The sequence below is a fragment of the Pimephales promelas genome, chromosome 9 (assembly GCF_988280905.1).
Source record: "Pimephales promelas chromosome 9, fPimPro1.hap1.1, whole genome shotgun sequence".
NCBI lineage: Eukaryota > Metazoa > Chordata > Actinopteri > Cypriniformes > Leuciscidae > Pimephales > Pimephales promelas.
The window spans coordinates 26,250,991-26,268,755 of record NC_142777.1 but is presented as its reverse complement, the minus strand read 5'-3'; the positions used below and the strand labels follow the sequence as shown (position 1 = coordinate 26,268,755).

General features: G+C 35.7%; 4 protein-coding genes across 7 annotated transcripts in view; 3 read left to right on the top strand and 1 right to left on the bottom strand.

Annotated features, from left to right (window-relative positions):
* The first annotated feature begins 2,468 nt into the window (after positions 1–2,468).
* spdl1 (spindle apparatus coiled-coil protein 1) lies at positions 2,469–7,665 on the top strand. The gene is made up of 12 exons (XM_039655211.2): positions 2,469–2,613; positions 3,192–3,356; positions 3,484–3,660; positions 3,889–4,083; positions 4,195–4,344; positions 4,608–4,706; positions 4,945–5,055; positions 5,137–5,277; positions 5,358–5,461; positions 5,548–5,735; positions 6,318–6,600; positions 7,331–7,665. Exons 2-12 carry the CDS (start codon positions 3,192–3,194, stop codon positions 7,482–7,484), a joined length of 1,767 nt encoding a protein of 588 aa, XP_039511145.2. The 5' UTR covers positions 2,469–2,613; the 3' UTR covers positions 7,485–7,665.
* Positions 7,666–8,566: 901 nt separating this feature from the next.
* sil1 (SIL1 nucleotide exchange factor) lies at positions 8,567–11,587 on the top strand. Of its 2 annotated transcripts, XM_039655212.2 has the most exons (9): positions 8,567–8,917; positions 9,002–9,134; positions 9,221–9,329; positions 9,407–9,494; positions 9,578–9,766; positions 9,846–9,967; positions 10,313–10,409; positions 10,530–10,694; positions 11,164–11,587. In XM_039655212.2, the coding sequence occupies exons 1-9, from the start codon at positions 8,816–8,818 to the stop codon at positions 11,530–11,532; spliced, it is 1,374 nt and encodes a 457-aa protein (XP_039511146.2). In that variant the 5' UTR covers positions 8,567–8,815; the 3' UTR covers positions 11,533–11,587. The 2 variants fall into 2 exon arrangements, with proteins under 2 accessions (XP_039511146.2, XP_088991052.1); XM_089134926.1 differs by lacking the exon at positions 10,530–10,694.
* Positions 11,588–12,467: 880 nt separating this feature from the next.
* LOC120466325 (turripeptide OL11-like) lies at positions 12,468–14,989 on the bottom strand. Its single transcript, XM_039655213.2, has 4 exons — positions 14,845–14,989; positions 14,199–14,221; positions 12,960–13,051; positions 12,468–12,698 (listed from the first exon to the last, which is right to left on the bottom strand). Exons 1-4 carry the CDS (start codon positions 14,891–14,893, stop codon positions 12,644–12,646), a joined length of 219 nt encoding a protein of 72 aa, XP_039511147.2. The 5' UTR covers positions 14,894–14,989; the 3' UTR covers positions 12,468–12,643.
* A 2,004-nt stretch (positions 14,990–16,993) lies between these two features.
* The window catches only part of csnk1a1 (casein kinase 1, alpha 1), a 28,703-nt gene continuing 27,931 nt past the window's right edge, over positions 16,994–17,765 (top strand). For 2 of the 3 annotated variants that reach the window (XM_039655217.2, XM_039655214.2), the window contains exon 1: positions 16,994–17,626. In XM_039655217.2, the coding sequence (XP_039511151.1) occupies positions 17,504–17,626 (123 nt within the window). In that variant the 5' untranslated portion in view covers positions 16,994–17,503. The remainder of the gene's footprint in view (positions 17,627–17,765) is intronic. The other variant, XM_039655218.2, reaches the window with a different exon arrangement.

Genomic DNA, 17,765 nt, shown 5'->3' with positions numbered 1-17,765 from the left:
TTATGGATTGTTTTATTGAATGGTTATATTAGTTTAACAAACCCAAATTCAATGCATTTCTTAACATTATTCATATTCTCTTTAGCTTAAAGCTGCTAGGCATGCACAATAAGCATGTATGCGCGCATACACACACACAAAAAGCATACGCTTGCAAAACCAAAGTGTCTTCTTTGTATTCAATCAATATCATTACTTATACATGATTCGTTTAGTAAATCTTACACAAGTTACTTTCAATCATGAAATATACTTTTTTTTAGCAGCACCCCCCTTCGCCTGTCACAAACTGAGATATAGGCCTATGGCTTTTTTACTCTCTCTCTCTCTCTCTCTCTCTCTCTCTCTCTCTCTCTCTCTCTTTCTCTCTTTCTCTCCTTCTCTCCCTGAAGTTTCAAGTTAATCTACAAATGCTGTGAGAAGAAACTTGTGAACAATGCCTCGTCAAGGTCACGGAGAGAGTCTAGGAGTCAGATAAAATGTTTCCAATTAAAAAATAGTATTATATCAGATGTGCATGTTATGGGTGTGAAGATACACCGGAAAAAATGCACAAATATGGAAGTAGGAGGCCTTATGATAATGACATGATGTAAAAGAAATTTCTCCTAACAACGCTGTGTGATTTTCCTGAATAAATAATCTGTATTGCTTAGCTCATTTTGTTGCTTTCTGAGATATGTTTCGGTTGTAAGACTATATGAAGGGTTCAGATACAAAAGCCTCTAAGTGCCATTTGAAATTTTCTTCTAAAATGACCATTTTTATCAAGCTTGTATATTTAAGTTCAGTAATTTCACTTAAATGGCAATGAAGATTACCTATTAATTGTCATTTAAGTGAAATTACTGAACTTAAATATACAAGCTTGATAAAAATTGTCATTTTAGAAGAAAATTTCAAATGGCATTTAGAGGCTTTTGCATCTGAACTCTTCATATGTTTCGTGGTTTCAGACAAAATGTTTACCATGGAGTGGTCTGACTTTAATTCTATTGGTGAATTTCCACCACAAAGGACAGCTGGCCAGGTGACAGATTACTCAGCATGAGCAATAAGAACTGATGGTCGTGATCTGCATAACAGATGAGGTGTCTGGAGCCAGCACTTTACAGATATTTGGTGACACTTAATCGTCATGGGTGGAGTTTTCTCACCTTTTAATATGCAAAACTCATCCATCATCTAAGTGTGAGATACAGTTTCAAGCAGTTTTGGCTGCATATTTTGAATTGACCTTAAGACCTTCTGTGATATGATTGAGTTTAGAGTTTCATCTGTTGATTTATTTATTGTCCCCGGCTTTAGAGGTGCAATAAGTTGCTGTCGGGGGCGGGACAGACATCTTTTCGGTTGTGTGCTATAGGATATTGTCCTTCAAACAGTGATACCTTGGACACTATTGCATAGAAATTAGTAAATGTGTTTAATTTCTTACGCCTATATCCAATAATACAAGAAGTATAGCTGACTCATGAGAGTCCCATTTACACTTGGTATAACTTAAAACACAAATTGGTTAAAATTAATTTAATCATTTACATTCGTCTTGGATAATCTGCTTAACACTTGTGTTCAAGTCACCCGAGATGTAGGATTGCAGGCCGTAAAAATGGCCATGTTGTCTGCCATCTCAGAACCCGAAAGACAAGGAATCTGAAACTGTTGACAAGCTCCTCAGGAACCCAATAAATGTTGATTGTGTAACTTCCTCCACACTCACACTTCCTGAAGTAAAAATAATCTTCTTACTCTTTTTGAATGTGTGATATATATATATATATATATATATATATATATATATATATATATATATATATATATATATATATATATATATATATATATATATATATATAGGCTATATATAGGCTATATATATATATATATTTTTGTATATACATACTGTATATTTGCCATAGTTAGTTAGCTTGATTTTCTTTCATGAAAAATATTACTGACCTCACATATTTGAATTTGAGTACATATTTTGTAGTTTCGTTTACTGTAGTCAGAGTTTATTATCCAATCATTATTTAAAAACCAGCATAAAAGTTTTGTACGTTACCTTTTATTGAAGCTTTGCTTAAAAAGAGAATACTTAATTTTCTGTGGATTTTATGCTGCTCACTGCAGTCAGTTAAACACAATGGCCTATTGACACTGAACTCACAGGCTTACATTTCTAAGGTCAAAAATATGAAGAGGGGGGCAAAAATAAGGGAAAATCCATACAATTAAAGCATTTTGGTGTTTTTATGAATTGTTTGTATATGTTTTACATTGAAAGGTTGAGAATGTGTATTTTATTATTCTTATTTATTTTAAATATATATAATATAGTTGTATTTTTGACCCTTTGTAGTTAAAAACTTTGGGAACCACTGATCTAAATCAAACCAGTATGCCCATTTCGCCCACTGAGTGACACTAGAGAGACAAGAGGACGACGCTTTGTTCAGGATTGGAAACCTCGCGTTTTCTCGCGATACGTGATTGACGACTGCTGTAGAATTCAAACTTGCCGTTTGAAAGTTCCCGAGTAGGAGCAGCTGGGACAGGTCGTTGTTCAGATATAATATTGGCATCACCAACTACCCTTTAAATCTAAAGGTAAACACACTTAGACATAAATGTTGTTCTGTGGGTGTCAAAGATATGTGGCACAAAGAAAACAGACTTCTTATGAATACCACGCGATGTTTTTGATGGGCGTTTGCATAAGTCAGTTAACGCATGCAGTTAACTTGCATGCAGTTAACGTAACGTTAACTTAAATGTATAACGGTTACGTTAGTTTTGACCCAAAACATCAGAGTCCATCTGTGTCATTTGCTCACCCTTGTGTTTTTTTTTCTTTCTTTTTTTTCTTCTCCTGAACGTTATGACTTAGTCAATGTTGTGTATTGCTTGCGACGTTACTGACGCAGTAACTTACGTTATGGGGAAAATTGTGGGGACATTTTGTTTGGATTCCCTGAGGAAAACAGATAATAAATCTTAAGTGATGTTTTTGAAAGTTTTCAGTGATAAATGACGTTAGGTTTAGGGGATCGAATATACAGTTTTCAATATAACATCATGTCTATAGAAAGTTCAGATAAAACATGGAAACATGTAGTGTGTGTAAGAGATAAATGTCTACACAATCTGTTATATTAATGACGACTCATCCACTCCACTCATTTCAGATGTCAGATCTAGAGGATGAGATTAAAGTGTTGCAGCAGAAGTTGCAGGAAAGAGAAGAGGCTCTTCAGAAGGCTGGACAGTATGGACTTCAACTTTTGTATGAAAAAATGGAACTGCACAACAAATTGGAGGAACAGCAAATCGAGATGTCCAGTGTCATTGAGGTACTAACTCGATATTGATTGACCATTTGATTTTCACAATATGATGATTGGCAGTCCAGTTGATCAGTAAATGGTTTCTTAAATGTAAATTTTTTTTTTAAATTTTCACAGTATTCTGTAATTGCAGGCCCTGGAACAAGAGAAATACTCTTTGCAAAGGGAGGTTGAGTTAAAGGCCCGCATGTTGGAGAGTCTGCGATCAGAATTTGATCTTGTCAAAAACCAAAAGAAACATCAAATGGAGCAGCAAAAAACTCTGCTGGAGAGGAATCATGCCCTTGAGCTCAGTGACTTAAAGAATAAGGTCAGCTTATATGCTTTTTCTGTTCAAAAGTGGTAGGTTTCCCCCCATATTCATGTTTAAATGATTTTTGACAATTGGAAGATGGGGGAAGTGTTCAAGAAACCTATCTGAAAATAAATTATTTTTTTGCAGTTGGTGATGCAACTAGTAGCAAAGAAATTACACACTAGGTTTAAGCATAATTTTCTAAATTATCTCATCTGTGGTGCTGATAAAATGCCCTTGTAGGTGGAGAAAATGAAGACAGATTTAGAGGAGGCTCAACTTGCTGAGAAGCAGATGAGACACAAGCTGGATCAACAGTCTGAAGCACTAAGCAGCAAAACCGAAGAACTACGTGTCCTTACAGAACGTGCACATGAAACAATGTCCTCAGAGTTACTGGAGCTGCAAGTGCAGAAGATGGATATGGAATCAGCAATGGTAGAGTACTTTCCAATCTTTTTTTTTAATGCAGGAGTATTCATAGAATGTTTCTTAGAAATAAGCAATGTCAGTGTGACTTTGGTGTTGAAGTGTGATCTTGTCTTGCAGGGGTCTTTGGAGCAGGGGCTTCAGGAGGCACAATACAAAGAAGAGCAGCTACGTTTGGCTAACACTACCCTACAGAGGCAACTGGAGAGACTCACAGAAGAGAAGGAAGAGAGAGAGAAAGAGTCTGTGTCCTGCTATAATGCTTTGGAGGCATGTCAATTAACATTTTCAAGTACACCTGTTTATAAAACATGTATTTACACTACCTTTCAAAAGTTTGGGATTTTAAAAAAAGTAGATTATGGCTCACCAAACAGCATCTATTTGATCCAAAATACAATAAAAACAGTTATATTGCAAAATATTATTACAATTTAAAATGTATTTTTACTATTTAAATATATTTTAAAATTTAATTTATTCCTGTGATGGCTAAGCTAAATTTATTTATTTATTTTTTCTATTCCATGTAGAAAGCTCGTGTAACCAACCAAGACCTTCAGATCCAGCTGGAACAGGTGTTGCAGCAGGCGCAAGATCCAAACAGCAAGGGCAATTCCTTGTTTTCTGAGGTACATTATTGAGAATTACTTGTACTACTTTCTTTATAACTTTTATTATGCCTAAGGCTTAATTTAGAGAGCAACTAAATAACATTTTATATCAATGCAATACCATTTAAAAATAAGGTATTAAACCTAATCAATTAGTTAAAATGGGTCATTGCATCATAATAATGAAATAGTTATGATAGTTTCACTTATTTTTTTATTTATTTTTCACTGTGACAAAACATTTGGGTTTGCACAGGTAGAGGACAAGAGAGCCGAGATGGAGCGGCAGCTGAACAGTATGAAAAGACAGCATGAGTCTCTACAAAAGCAGCATGCTCTCATCAAACAACACATGCACCGCATGAAGGTAAATAGTGTTTTTTGAAAAATGCTTAACATTTTATTTAGAGTTTTCCTCAATATTTTTTCCTTGTGTCTGCTGTTTTAGATGCAGATAGCTACTCTTATGCAACTGCAGAGCAGCAGGGCTGACCCAGCCCAGCTTGAACGATTGCAGTTCATGTTATCTGACAAGAACAATGAGATAGAAAGCCTGATGATGAAAGTAAGAGAACTGGAGAAAGAGAAGGTAAGCTTACCATATACATCCAGCATTTAAATTAAACATTACAGTTTGAGAAATATGTCTAACAACTCTGCCACCAACAGACGACTGCAACAGACCAACATCTCCATGTCCCGTCTAAAGAAGGCGAGCTTATGGATGAGACTTATTACACAGACCTATTAAAAATGCAACTTTCAAATTCAAAGTAAGTGTTCTCTTATTAATTTTATGAACTGGTGGTGATGCTTTAGTACTTTTTTTTAAATGCAATTATGACATTTTTGTGTATAGGAAGGATGCAGAGAAACTAAAAGATGAGTTATCCATGGCAAGAATGAAAGCTCTCTCTGAAAGTCAGAGAGTGTTGGAGTTGGAGAGGAAACTCTATGGGACAGAGCAAGCGCTGAAACAAAGACACGGTGACAATATGAGGCTCCAAGTCAGGCTTGAAGAACTAAAGATGAAATACACACCTAATGGTAATTTTTTTTTTTTTACTTCTCTGAGCCCTAGTTTTCTACATGAGCCAGTTTAGTGCAACAGTCAGGTTCGGAAAGTAAAAATCCCTTTCATTTTGTATACCCATGGGGGAACATAGGGGATTTTTAACAATAACATTAAAAGCTTTAAAGACTGACCTACTGTGAGCTACAAGGTTGTTAATTGAATAAATACTGTATAGTAGGGGTGGGCGGTATGACCCCATCATTATTTCACGGTAACAATATTTTTCATGATATATATATATATATATATATGTGTGTGTATATATGTTATATATATATATATGTAGTAATTTATATGTAAGTTGTATATATGTAGTAATTCTCGAAAAATCAACCAAAAGGGCTTTGTATAATAAATAAACCCAAATACTTTAGAAATGAAAAGTTCTTCACCTTATTTGATTTTAGGTGCAATATAAGACTTTTTAAAAATCCATATGGGAAAAATAATTTCCCTGCAAAAGTGGTTGGGCATTTTAGTTGGTAACTGTTATAATAATAATTCATTTGTGTTGCCGTTATATACGGGTCATAAATACATTGTTATCTATTCAGAGGTGAACAAAGCCCAAGTACAGAAACGGCGCCGAGAGAAGTTTCCTGTAGCAGTTCCAGAGGAAAAGTCAGCAACTAGCAATGAGAATACTGACTCCATGGATATTGAGCCGAGCAAGAGTGAAAATACAGAGGGAAAAAAACTGAGTAATTGCATTGAGAAACCAGTTGTGATACCGTTGCAATCTGTGCAATCCACGGAACCCAACCCTGTCATACCCCGTGAGAGCAAGTCTGTCCGAATCTGTGAGGATCCCCCAGTCTGCATTCCTGATGTGCCCAGGTTAGTGCCAACCTCTGCATGCCAACCCTTCTCCCTTCTGCTGCAGTGTCAAATGTATAGTCTGTCATCTTCCTCTTCCGGGGTCTTAAGAGAACATCCATGCCTCGACCATTTCCTACTCTACCACTGCCTGTTCAAAGGAACTTATTTTAACATTTAATCCCTTGAGATCTTGTTTAATGGACAGTTTGTGACTTTGCGAGATAAACAACATAAAGTAGCACTGGTATTACAAAACATACAGTTGCACATACCAATCAAATACAGACTTGACACAAATAACACGTTTGAAAAAATATAATTGACGTTAATGCGTTTAATTGATATTTAAAATATTAAAAATTTAGGCTATTTATTTAAGATTTTGTGTCACAATTACGTCAGGATAGGTGTTCTGTCAGGTGCTTAATCTGTCAGTCACTACTGGACTGGTGTCACAACACGGTGACATGTTCCGCAACTCGGTGTCAGTCTGTTGTCTTTGAAGACCGGATGTGCCAATGCGATATTGGCTTTTTTTTTTTTTTTTTTTTTGGCGAGCTTTGTAATGATTTGCATGACATTTGGATGGGAACCCAGCTACTAAGATCAAAATTCTTAGTTTCAAAGTATTACTCCTGTGGCAGTAGTAAATAGTAAAAATGTTAAGTTAAAGATGTTGTTCTATGACATTGAATTTTACTTAAGATCTGTTCAATGAACCACCACAAACTGAATATTTTGCCTGTAGGTCTCCTGTAAGTGACTCCAATAGCAGAAAAGAGGACCAAACTCATAGCAGTGAAGAGGAGGAGAACCGGAGGTCTGAAAAGAAGAAAAAGTACCAACAACCCACTCATGTTAACTCTGAGAAAACCATGGCAAACGAATGTGCTCAGCAGTAGTTTGGCTAATGCAAAATGGGAATCATTTGTCATAGTAAAAAAAAAAAAGAAAAAAAGAATCTAGTAAGGATTTTGTACATCATTGATTGATTTGTGACTTGTTTTTTTTTTTCAGATTTATTAATACTTGTTTACTATTTTAGACAGTGTGAATTATAATAATAAAAAAGAATCAATGGTCTTAATTGCATTATTTTTCTTATTGTATGCTTTAGTGGACTTCCTGTGTACCATTTCTATGTTCTATAATGGTTTATAAACATGTAGATTAGATGTTTACACTTAGAACTAGATGGTGAAGGTCATCAGTTTTTGTTTTTCTCTTTAAGACAATTGATGAACAGTAATAAGCCATTGTGTTATTGAATAACGAGATCAGTTACTTGGTATTTGACGTTCTCTGATCATAAGTTCTGCTACAGTTATTTTGTGCAAAATGATTTATCATTACTTTATCCTTATTTCTCAATTAATTTTTTTGCTTGATTTCTTTAAAGAAAAATATGATCATAATTCTTAAGAAATGTATTGTAATTATGTTCAATGAGTTTGTGAGGGGAGATCTCGACAATGAAGACAAATCTAGACAAATTATTGAGTAATTTGTTTTTGTGAATAGAAAAAGTACAATCCAACACAAAGAAGTTAACAAGATCAATAGCTTAGTCACTCCTATAAAAAATAAATATATGAAGAGTTCAGATGCAAAAGCCTCTAAATGCCATTTGAAATTTTCTTTTTTAATGATGATTTTCATCAAACTTGTATATTTAAGTTCAGTAATTTCACTTAAATAACAATTAATAGGTAATTATCATTGCCGTTTAAGTGAAATTACTGAACTTAAATATACAAGCTTGATAAAAATGATCATTCTAGAAGAAAATTTCAAATGGCACTTAGAGGCTTTTGCATCTGAACTCTTCATATCTTTCAACGAAATGTTTAAATCACATTTTACAACGTCATGAAAGCGTACATCTTGTAGCCAATCACCGCGACCAAAAAGAATGACGTTCTCTGGAACGCACACTTGCTTTTATCTGATTGGTTCACGCACACCGTTCAGGTCGACTGCGGAAATGCACATGGTTTCTAGTTGTTTCTTGTTGTACGATACAACCGCTTAACTCAGCACGTTAACATATTAATTCAATATATTTACATGTTTTACGGTAGAATTAGCAAATAGAATGAGTTAATTTAGTATTAGTTTGGGAATGGATTTTAGGTTCGGCTGGTCTCCTGGTAATGGATGACGTATGATTGTTTATCAGGTTAATTTTGTATTTTAACTGCACACATTGCGTTTTTTTTTTCCGTCTAAGACAATGGCCAAACTTAAAATGCAAAACAAGTGGAGTATCAAACTTGGAGTGGCAATCACTTATTGGATCGTCAGTCTTCATCTCATATCTGCCCACAATGTGAAGGTGAGTAGCCTACTGCTGTTTCATATCTCAGTATTTATTTTTATTCTAATACTTTAACAACAGTATACTTTTTTGGCTCTGCAGTCTCCAACAGCCCTGTCTATCAAAGAAGGTTCAGGTGATAATAGCAAGGGAGAAGAAACACAGTTGAGGAATGATGATCCTGAAGATCTGGAGGTGTTTAGACCTACAGACAAATGGCAAACTCTCAAACCAGGTGGCTATATTCCCATGCTGACATTTGTGTTTGTAAATAAATAAATGATTAACAGACCAATTCCATATATATGTTATTCAATTTAGGTCATGCAGTACCAGCAGGCTCTCATGTCAGACTGAATCTTCAGACTGGCCACAGAGAGGTCAAGATGGGAGAAGAGGAAGGTCTCAAACACTGGAGTGATGGAAATGGGTATAGTAATAGAAGGAAAACATATTCTACAATAAATACTGTATCATATAGTTATATTTTTCCTCTCTGTGGTGCAGGCAAGGCCCTTCATTCACAGCTGAGGAGTTGAAAGAGGCTCTGAAAAAAATTAAAGAAGGAATGGATGATCCTGTAGACGCAAAACAAGTATGTTCATTTCAGTTGTTCTCTAACCTTTTTTCTGCATTGCTTATTGAGGTTTTTTTTTTAATCAAGATGTTCAAACATAGGAGGAAGATGCGGTGAAGGCCCAATTTCGCCCCATCGAAGAGCTGAAAAAAGACATGGAGGCACTCGACATGCTTGTAGAGACAGATGTTCAAGTTATGAGGAAACTTTTAAACCAATTCAATAATACTAACAGCACAACTGACGAAAAACTAACAGCTCTTCTTGACCTGGAATACCTTGTGCACCAGGTAATGCTTTAATTGCAGTTATGAAAGTTTGCGTCCATGTTTTTTCAAAGTCTTTAAAACTCATTGTTTTTTCATTTAGGTAGATAATGCCCAAAATTTGGTGTCCATGGGAGGAATGCAATTGGTTATAAATGCTTTAAACGGTACAGACGTTAGACTTCAGGAGAGTGCTGCGTTTGTGCTCGGATCTGCTGTTTCAAGGTAATTGTCATTCTCTCTAGCAAAATTGCTGCCTACACATGATTTAATGTACAGTCACATTTAACTTTTTATCAGTGAACTTTCGTGGTTGAAATCCAGTCATTTTAATAGGAATCCACGCATGCAATTTTCCATAAGGGCGAAATATTTCCCCACGCAGATTTCGAAGCAGGTTCAATTTGGTTACCTTGATCAACAGAAAGCTGCTTGGTTTAAAAGTGACTTCTGTGTGAGCTGTGCTACTCATTTTACAATAGACAGAGGAATGTTTTTACCCACATAATGTTATGTAACGTGACCCTACCTTTACACCGATGCAATCCATCATCGTGTACCTTTTTCTAGTAATCCATCAGTGCAGGTTGAGGCAGCTGAAGGCGGTGCGTTACAGAAACTGCTGACATTGCTTGCCACTCAGCGACCAATGGCCGTCAAGAAAAAGGTAAAACCAACATGAAAGCATGGGTATTATGCTGTTTAATAGTGAGTTAGAGTAGCGAATTAAATTGTCTTCATCATACTAATTCATCACATTTACGGTTGACATTCTGATTTAATACAGGTGTTATTTGCTGTGGCCTCATTACTGCGTCACTTCCCGTTTGCTCAAAGTCACTTTCTGAAGCTTGGGGGTGTGCAGATGCTTAGCGAACTCTTTCAAACTCCAGGGGCCGAGACCCTCCGTGTGAGAATCATCACGGTTCTCTACGATATGATCATTGAGAAGGTTCATATGTTTACAAGTTTAAACTTTGCTACACTAGTACCATGCAAAATTTGGGGTCAAAATTTCATCAAAAAATCTTGAAAAAATATATCATGGTATTCACAAAAAATATTTAGCAGCTGTCAACTGTTCTCAGCATTGATAATAATGAGAAATGTTGCTCCAGCACCAAATCCAATCCAATCATGTCACACTGAAGACTGAAAAATCTGCGTTGCCGTCACAATAAATTACATTTTAAATGAAGTTATTCAAAATCATAATAATATTTCTCAATATTACTGTTTACTGTATTTTTGATCAAATAAATGCAGCCTTGGTGAGCAAGCGACAAAAACATTAACAACTATTACCAGCCCCAAACCTTTGAATGGTAGTTATTTAGAAAATATTTACATTGCGAACTGAAAATGTAATTTCCATATGTATCAAGCTTATTCTTAGAATTTACTGATACTTTGTTTTGTAGGAGCTGATATCACAGGTGGGAATGGACCTTATCCCAGATTCCTCTCACCAGGAACGTTTGCGTCAATATGCTGAAGTCTCCCTCCTGCCCGTGTTGGTGGAGCAGGGGTGGTGCAGGCTGGTGCCTGAGCTTTTAGCGTCACCTGAGCACGACTGGAGAGAGAAGACTCTGCGCACTCTGCTTGCCATGATGGCTCAATGTCGCACTCAGTATAAACAGAATCCCTCATTGACAGCATCTCTTAGTGAACTGCAAAAACAATACCAAGAACTGGTGCTCACAGAGCAGGACGTAGGGGAGCAGGACGGTTACTTTGGGGAGATCCTGGCACTTGTGGACTCTATGGTGGTAAAAATGCAACGGATGTAAAATGGGACTGCTGTCGTTTTAGAACTTTAAGAACTAATAAAATAATTGAATGTTGGATTTGTCTGGCAAGTGATGCACCATGCATTATGTTTGCAAAATTAGAGGGGTCAAGTGAAGAGTTCAGATGCAAAAGCCTCTAAGTGCCATTTTAAATTTTCTTCTAGAATGATCATTTTTATCAAGCTTGTATATTTAAGTTCAGTGATTTCACTTAAATGGCAATGATAATTACCTATTAATTGTTATTTAAGTGAAATTACTGAACTTAAATATACAAGTTTGATAAAAATCATCATTAAAGAAGAAAATTTCAAATGGCATTTAGAGGCTTTTGCATCTGAACTCTTCAAGTAGTTTAAAATAAGTGTTCACAAATAAAGACAAGGTAAACTACATTTTATACTGTATCCGTGATAATTTGATACATTTCTTTTTTAAATATATGGTGTAACCAAAGTAAAATCCATTTTCACACACACACACACACACACACACACACACACACACACACACACACACACACACACACACACACACACACACACACACACACACACACACTATATTTAACAGGATTTATTTTCTTTGGACTTTTTTTCATCATTATAATAATATTCCGTAGAATCACCCTATTATTTTTTACTTATTTTTATTCATTTCAGGAAGAATATGGAAAGAAAATATGTACTCAATTATTTTTTTATTGATTTTTTTATATATAAATTAATTGGTCCAAACGAAAATTTACATCAGGTCATTGACCCAGTTAGTTGGCACTGAAAAAAAATTAAATGTGCTGCACTAAGTCTGTTGTTGTGATTTCAAGGATAGCAACACAAATCACATAAAGGAGGGAAGAAAGAAAGAACTTTAGAGTTTGAATGTGGTTTATTCTAAACTATACTTTTTAATCATATTGTAATAAAATAGAGATCTTAAATGCTTCACTTTTTTATTGCATGGCATAACAAATCAATGTCTGAAAATGTTCCAAATTACAGTATATGACCTTATATGATAATGATTAATATTTGACAGAAAATCATGTTGGTTGTAGCTGTAGTATCTAAATGGAAAGCCATTGTGGATGCCAGCTGTAACTGCAGTGAAATCAGGGGGTTTCACATTTTCCTTCGTGCTTTACATTGACGACCTGTTGACGCAATCTAAACAGAAAAGATATGTGTTAGAAGAGGCACAAATACTGATAGAATTGCTATCAAGAATGTTTACTGTTTTGAAAGAAGACAGGTCTCTTGCTTTTTTTGTCAGATATTTTGTCCTCAAAATCGAAAAATTTCTGTTTTCTAAACCTTGGCAAGTGATTCAAATCTGATATCTGGGCCTAGCTTGAGATTTCTCACATCTGCTCTCTCAGCCTTATCAAAAAGTTGAATTTACATTGCATAAATGTTTTGATGACGTACTTGCTCTCCCAGTGTAGCATGCACTCATTGGAGTATGTGATACCATCGTCTCCACACACTGGCATATACTCACGAGTACACGAGTTGCTTTCCTGTTATGGAGATATTAGAGATAATCAAACCACACATCATAACACTTTACTACCACTGTACTTGATTACACACTAATGTTCAAAAGTTTAGTGTCAATAAGATTTTTTTAATTTTCTAATTAAGTAAATACTTTAATTCAGCAAAGATGAATTAAATTGATCGAAAGTGACAAAAAGATTTCAAATAAATGCTGTTCTTTTGATATTTAATTTTTTTTTTTTATCAAATTTTCCACAAAAATATTAAGAAGTACAACCTTCAAAATTGATAATAATACTGAAGACTGAAGTGGCAGCTTTAGCATCACAGGAATTAAATATACAGAGGTGGATAAAGTAGGCTACACAACTTACACAATATTACTCCGTTACAAGTAAAAGTTGTATAAAAGAACGATTTTTACTAAAGTAAAAACACAGAAGTACTTGTTTTTAAAAGTACTTAAGTTTTAGAAGTAAAACGTAAATGTCACTGCATTATTTTATTATTGTTGCATAGTGCCCTAGTCTTTTGGCTTTCAGAATGAATATGTTAGCCTTACTGTTATCTAGTGTGCTCCAAAAAAAGAAACAAAATTCACATTTAGAAGACCAAACCCAACGTTAAAAATGAAAATCAGTTTGACGTCAGAACCAGACGTCAGATTGACATTAATCTCCAACATTGGACAAACATTGTATTGTGGGTGAAAATGAAAATCTGGTTGACGCCATAAACCAACAGAAGGAATGGATTAGGTTGAATAACGTTGAATGAATAATGCTGAATGTTGACGTCAATCTGACGTCTGGTGCTGCATGACATCAACCCGACTTTCAATGGTAGTGGAGTAAAAAGTATGGTATTTGTCATTCAAATGTAGTGACCAAAGTGAAAAGTTTCTAGAAAAAATAATTCTCAAGTGTACAGATAGTCAAAAAAAGTACAATACTCAAGTAAGCTAAATGTACTTTGTTACTGTCCACCCTTGAAAATATATAAAAACAGAAAATTGTTATTTTAAAAAGTAGTAATATTTCACAATTTTGCTCTTTTTACTGTATTTTTGATCAAATAAATGTACCATTGGTGAGCCATAAGAGACTTCTTTCAATATATATATTTACTATTTGGTAACTTTAAAATGTCACTTTAACTATAACTTACCTGTCCTGTTTGTTGTTCTGCCGCTGTAAAAACAGAATTAAAAGATATATTACGATTATGAGAAATGAAAGAGGAATGGCACTCAAAGTTGCTCAGCAAGTTTTGCTCTGTCTTTTCAACTGTTTTGTTTGAATAGCTTCTAGATGCTTCATGTATGTGGTCATCTCTTTTCCCCATCTGTTATGATCTTTATCATTTCAACAAACAAGAATCAACATTTCAATCATTTCAACATCCTTCTGTGTTTTTTTGAGTGTATCTGCGTGGATTAAATGGAAATATATTCCAGCGATACTTCAGATCAGATTCAGGTCCGAGAATCTAAATGTATAACAACAACTCAACTTATATATTCTTTATACAGTTTCAATTATGTTGTATCCGTCCACATGTTGCTGTTTCTGAAATGTTTCTGTTGTCAGATACACTACGGATCAAATATTCCTCAAGTAATGTTTACAATATTTGTCTTTCAAATGTAAAAGTTTCCAGAAAAAAATACTCAAGTACAGATACTCAAAAAGAACAGTAGCCTACTCAAGTAAATGTAACAACATTAGCCTGAGTATGGATTTGGTTTTTAAAGATAATTATACCACAAACAGTATTCACAATTCAGTGTTTTTATGGAAAATTTAATACTCACCAGAGAGGCAAATGAGAACAGAAACGCAGATCAGGATAGTCAACTTCATGGTCACTGTTGTTGAGCACGTTGAGAGTGGGAAACTCAGCAGGTGTATCCTTGTAGCCACGGCTCTAGCTGTAGTTATAGCTTTCGAAATGAACCAAACCCCCCCCCCCCCCCCCACTGTCTGTCTCTGCCTACCCAGAAAGAACCTGACTGGTGACATTCATGTGGGTCCACAAACAATGACTAAGGGCATTTGGGAGTAAGGTCATTTATTTGGGGTTTTGTAATATTATTAGAAAAGCCTTGTCAACAAATTGCATCCTAAAGAAACTGTTCAATTATTAAACAGAAATAGCAAAGAGAGCCATGATTATAAGCATAAAACAACTCTTGTCCATGAGAGAAGCAGAGCTGGATAATCAGACGTCTAAATAAAGGATCATTTACAAACATGAAAGGTCATTTAACAAACAAAATGTTTGCTCTTCTCAAAATGTTTGTTGCAGAAAACGATGGCTGGTAAATTGTTTTTGTGGAAACTGTGAGACATGTATTTTGATAGGCTACACATTTCTTCGATGAAGAGAAAGTTCAAAAGAACAGCATTCCCAAATGTATAAGGCCATCTGCAAAATAAATCATTACTAGGCTACATATGAAGATTTGGAAAACAAGACATTTACCGAATATAATAATAATAATTCATCACATTTATATAGCGCCTTTCTGGACACTCAAAGCGCTTCACATAGAGGGCTTACACACCAGCTTACTGGTGGAGAGGAGACAGTGATGAAGCCAATTGGTATATATGGGGATGATTAGGAGGCCATGATGGACAGAGGCCACTGGGCAAATTTGGCCAGGATGCCGGGGTTACACCCCTACTCTTTCGAAAGACATCCTGGGATTTTTAATGACCACAGAGAGTCAGGACCTCGGTTTAACGTCTCATCCGAATATGTTTCTTGAGAATCAAATCAGCCTTTTAGAATGATTTCTGAAGGACCATGTGACACTGTAGACTAGGCTGGAGTAATGATGCTGACAATTCAGCTTAGACATTAATACATTTTAAAATATATTCTAATAAAATAGTAAATTGTAATAATAATTCACAATGTCTGTTTTTCATCTTACTGTCTTGTTTTCAAAATCTGCATGGGATTCACAAATCTAGTCATAACTCTTTTGTTGTTGTTGATGGCTATCAATTTAGAGAAGCTTTTGTTTACTCAATGCTTTTTTATAGCGAGTCATGAAGGTTTGATAAGTAGTCTAAATGATAGCCTAATTATTATGTTGTCCAACTTGTCTTGAAACCTTCAATCAGGAGATAATAATTCATCAGTTTGATGAGTAGTCAAACAGAACTAAAACTATAATTAAGAAGAGGGTCGTGTGCACTGCAGTAACTTAATTGAGAGAAACCATTAAAGGCGTAGGCTAGTTTATCCAAAATCATACTCCCTCTCATGTTGTTCCAAACCTTTATGACTTGAAAAGATGTTTAGCAGAATTTTAAGAATGGTTGGTCAAGTTCCATTATTTTAACGTCATCTCTTTTTTCATAACTTAAAAACGAACCGTGACTGAGTTGCTCTGCCTGAAGAAAGAAAGTCGTACAGGGTTGGAAATTCACGAGGGTGAACACCATAGACAGTATACTGTAGGTGAGCAGCACACGACGATGATGTACTGGCATATCTCATTAAATCTCACTAGGTGGCATCAGTGAACTTTGAAGCGCAGGTCATGAACGAGAGTTGGCGCACAGTCAGTCATCGCGAGACGTGTAAATATTGATCATGTGTGAACTATTTTCTGCCAAAGACACAAATATAAAATAAATACCCTATACTTTCTTCTAATAAGATGCTTAAGTAGAAATAAATATATGAATATTTAAATAGTATATTGTTATTGTCAGACCAAATGTTGTATCAATTTCTCTTTTATCATTATTGATTATATATATATATATAAAGCAGTTCGCTTAATTTAAAAGAACATACGTAGAGCACTGAGTTTACAATAAACATCCCCAAATTCTCCTGCGCGCTCTCGTGTTTCTCACCGCGCATTCCCGCAGCCTCGCTGACATCACGCGTGAACCCCTCCCCTGCCCGCGGCTGCGCGCTTTAGCGCGGTCTCGCTTCTCTCCTCAGATCAGAGCAGAATCTGTTCATCCCGAGACGGACAAGATGGCGAAGTGAGTGGGTTGCGCTTTGAAGAGAAAGCAGCGACTCACACAATTTCTTCAAGATTAAAACGTCGTTTGCTTTGACGTACGTTTGAATAAGCGGGAAAGCGCTTATTTAAGAAGAAAACTCGCCCCTCACAGCGAGGTGATTCGAAGAGAGCGTCGAGGACATCGACTCCTCCGTGTCCTTTCAGGCTAAGCTGCTAGTCAGCTATTCGGGGAATTGCTCAAGAGAAAAAAAACATCCTCAGCCTCAGGGGAAATAGCCTTGTTTTTTACTTAAATGTCGAGGCAACAAAACTCCTATTGAAACCAATGTCCGTAATCATCTCCTTTTCGGTGTTGTGAGTTAAGGACACAGCTAGTGAGACCCGTTTTAGGCGAGCTAGCATTGTTTCTACTGGATTGAAGAAGACTGAAAACCTCACCCGTTCACACAGTTTCAGAGTAACTCTCGGATTTTAGGACATGGCCAGCAGCAGTGGCTCTAAAGCCGAGTTTATAGTCGGTGGAAAATACAAGCTCGTTCGTAAAATCGGATCCGGATCCTTCGGTGACATTTATTTGGCAATCAACATCACAAATGGCGAGGTAAAGATGAAATGGATGTTAATTCATGTGCTGAAATGACTGGGATAAGAAGATTGAGGGGTTTATACATATGTCCAGCTCATCACATCTGATTACCTGGACACTTCATATGACCTCCAAAAAATATAGTATTGAAAGA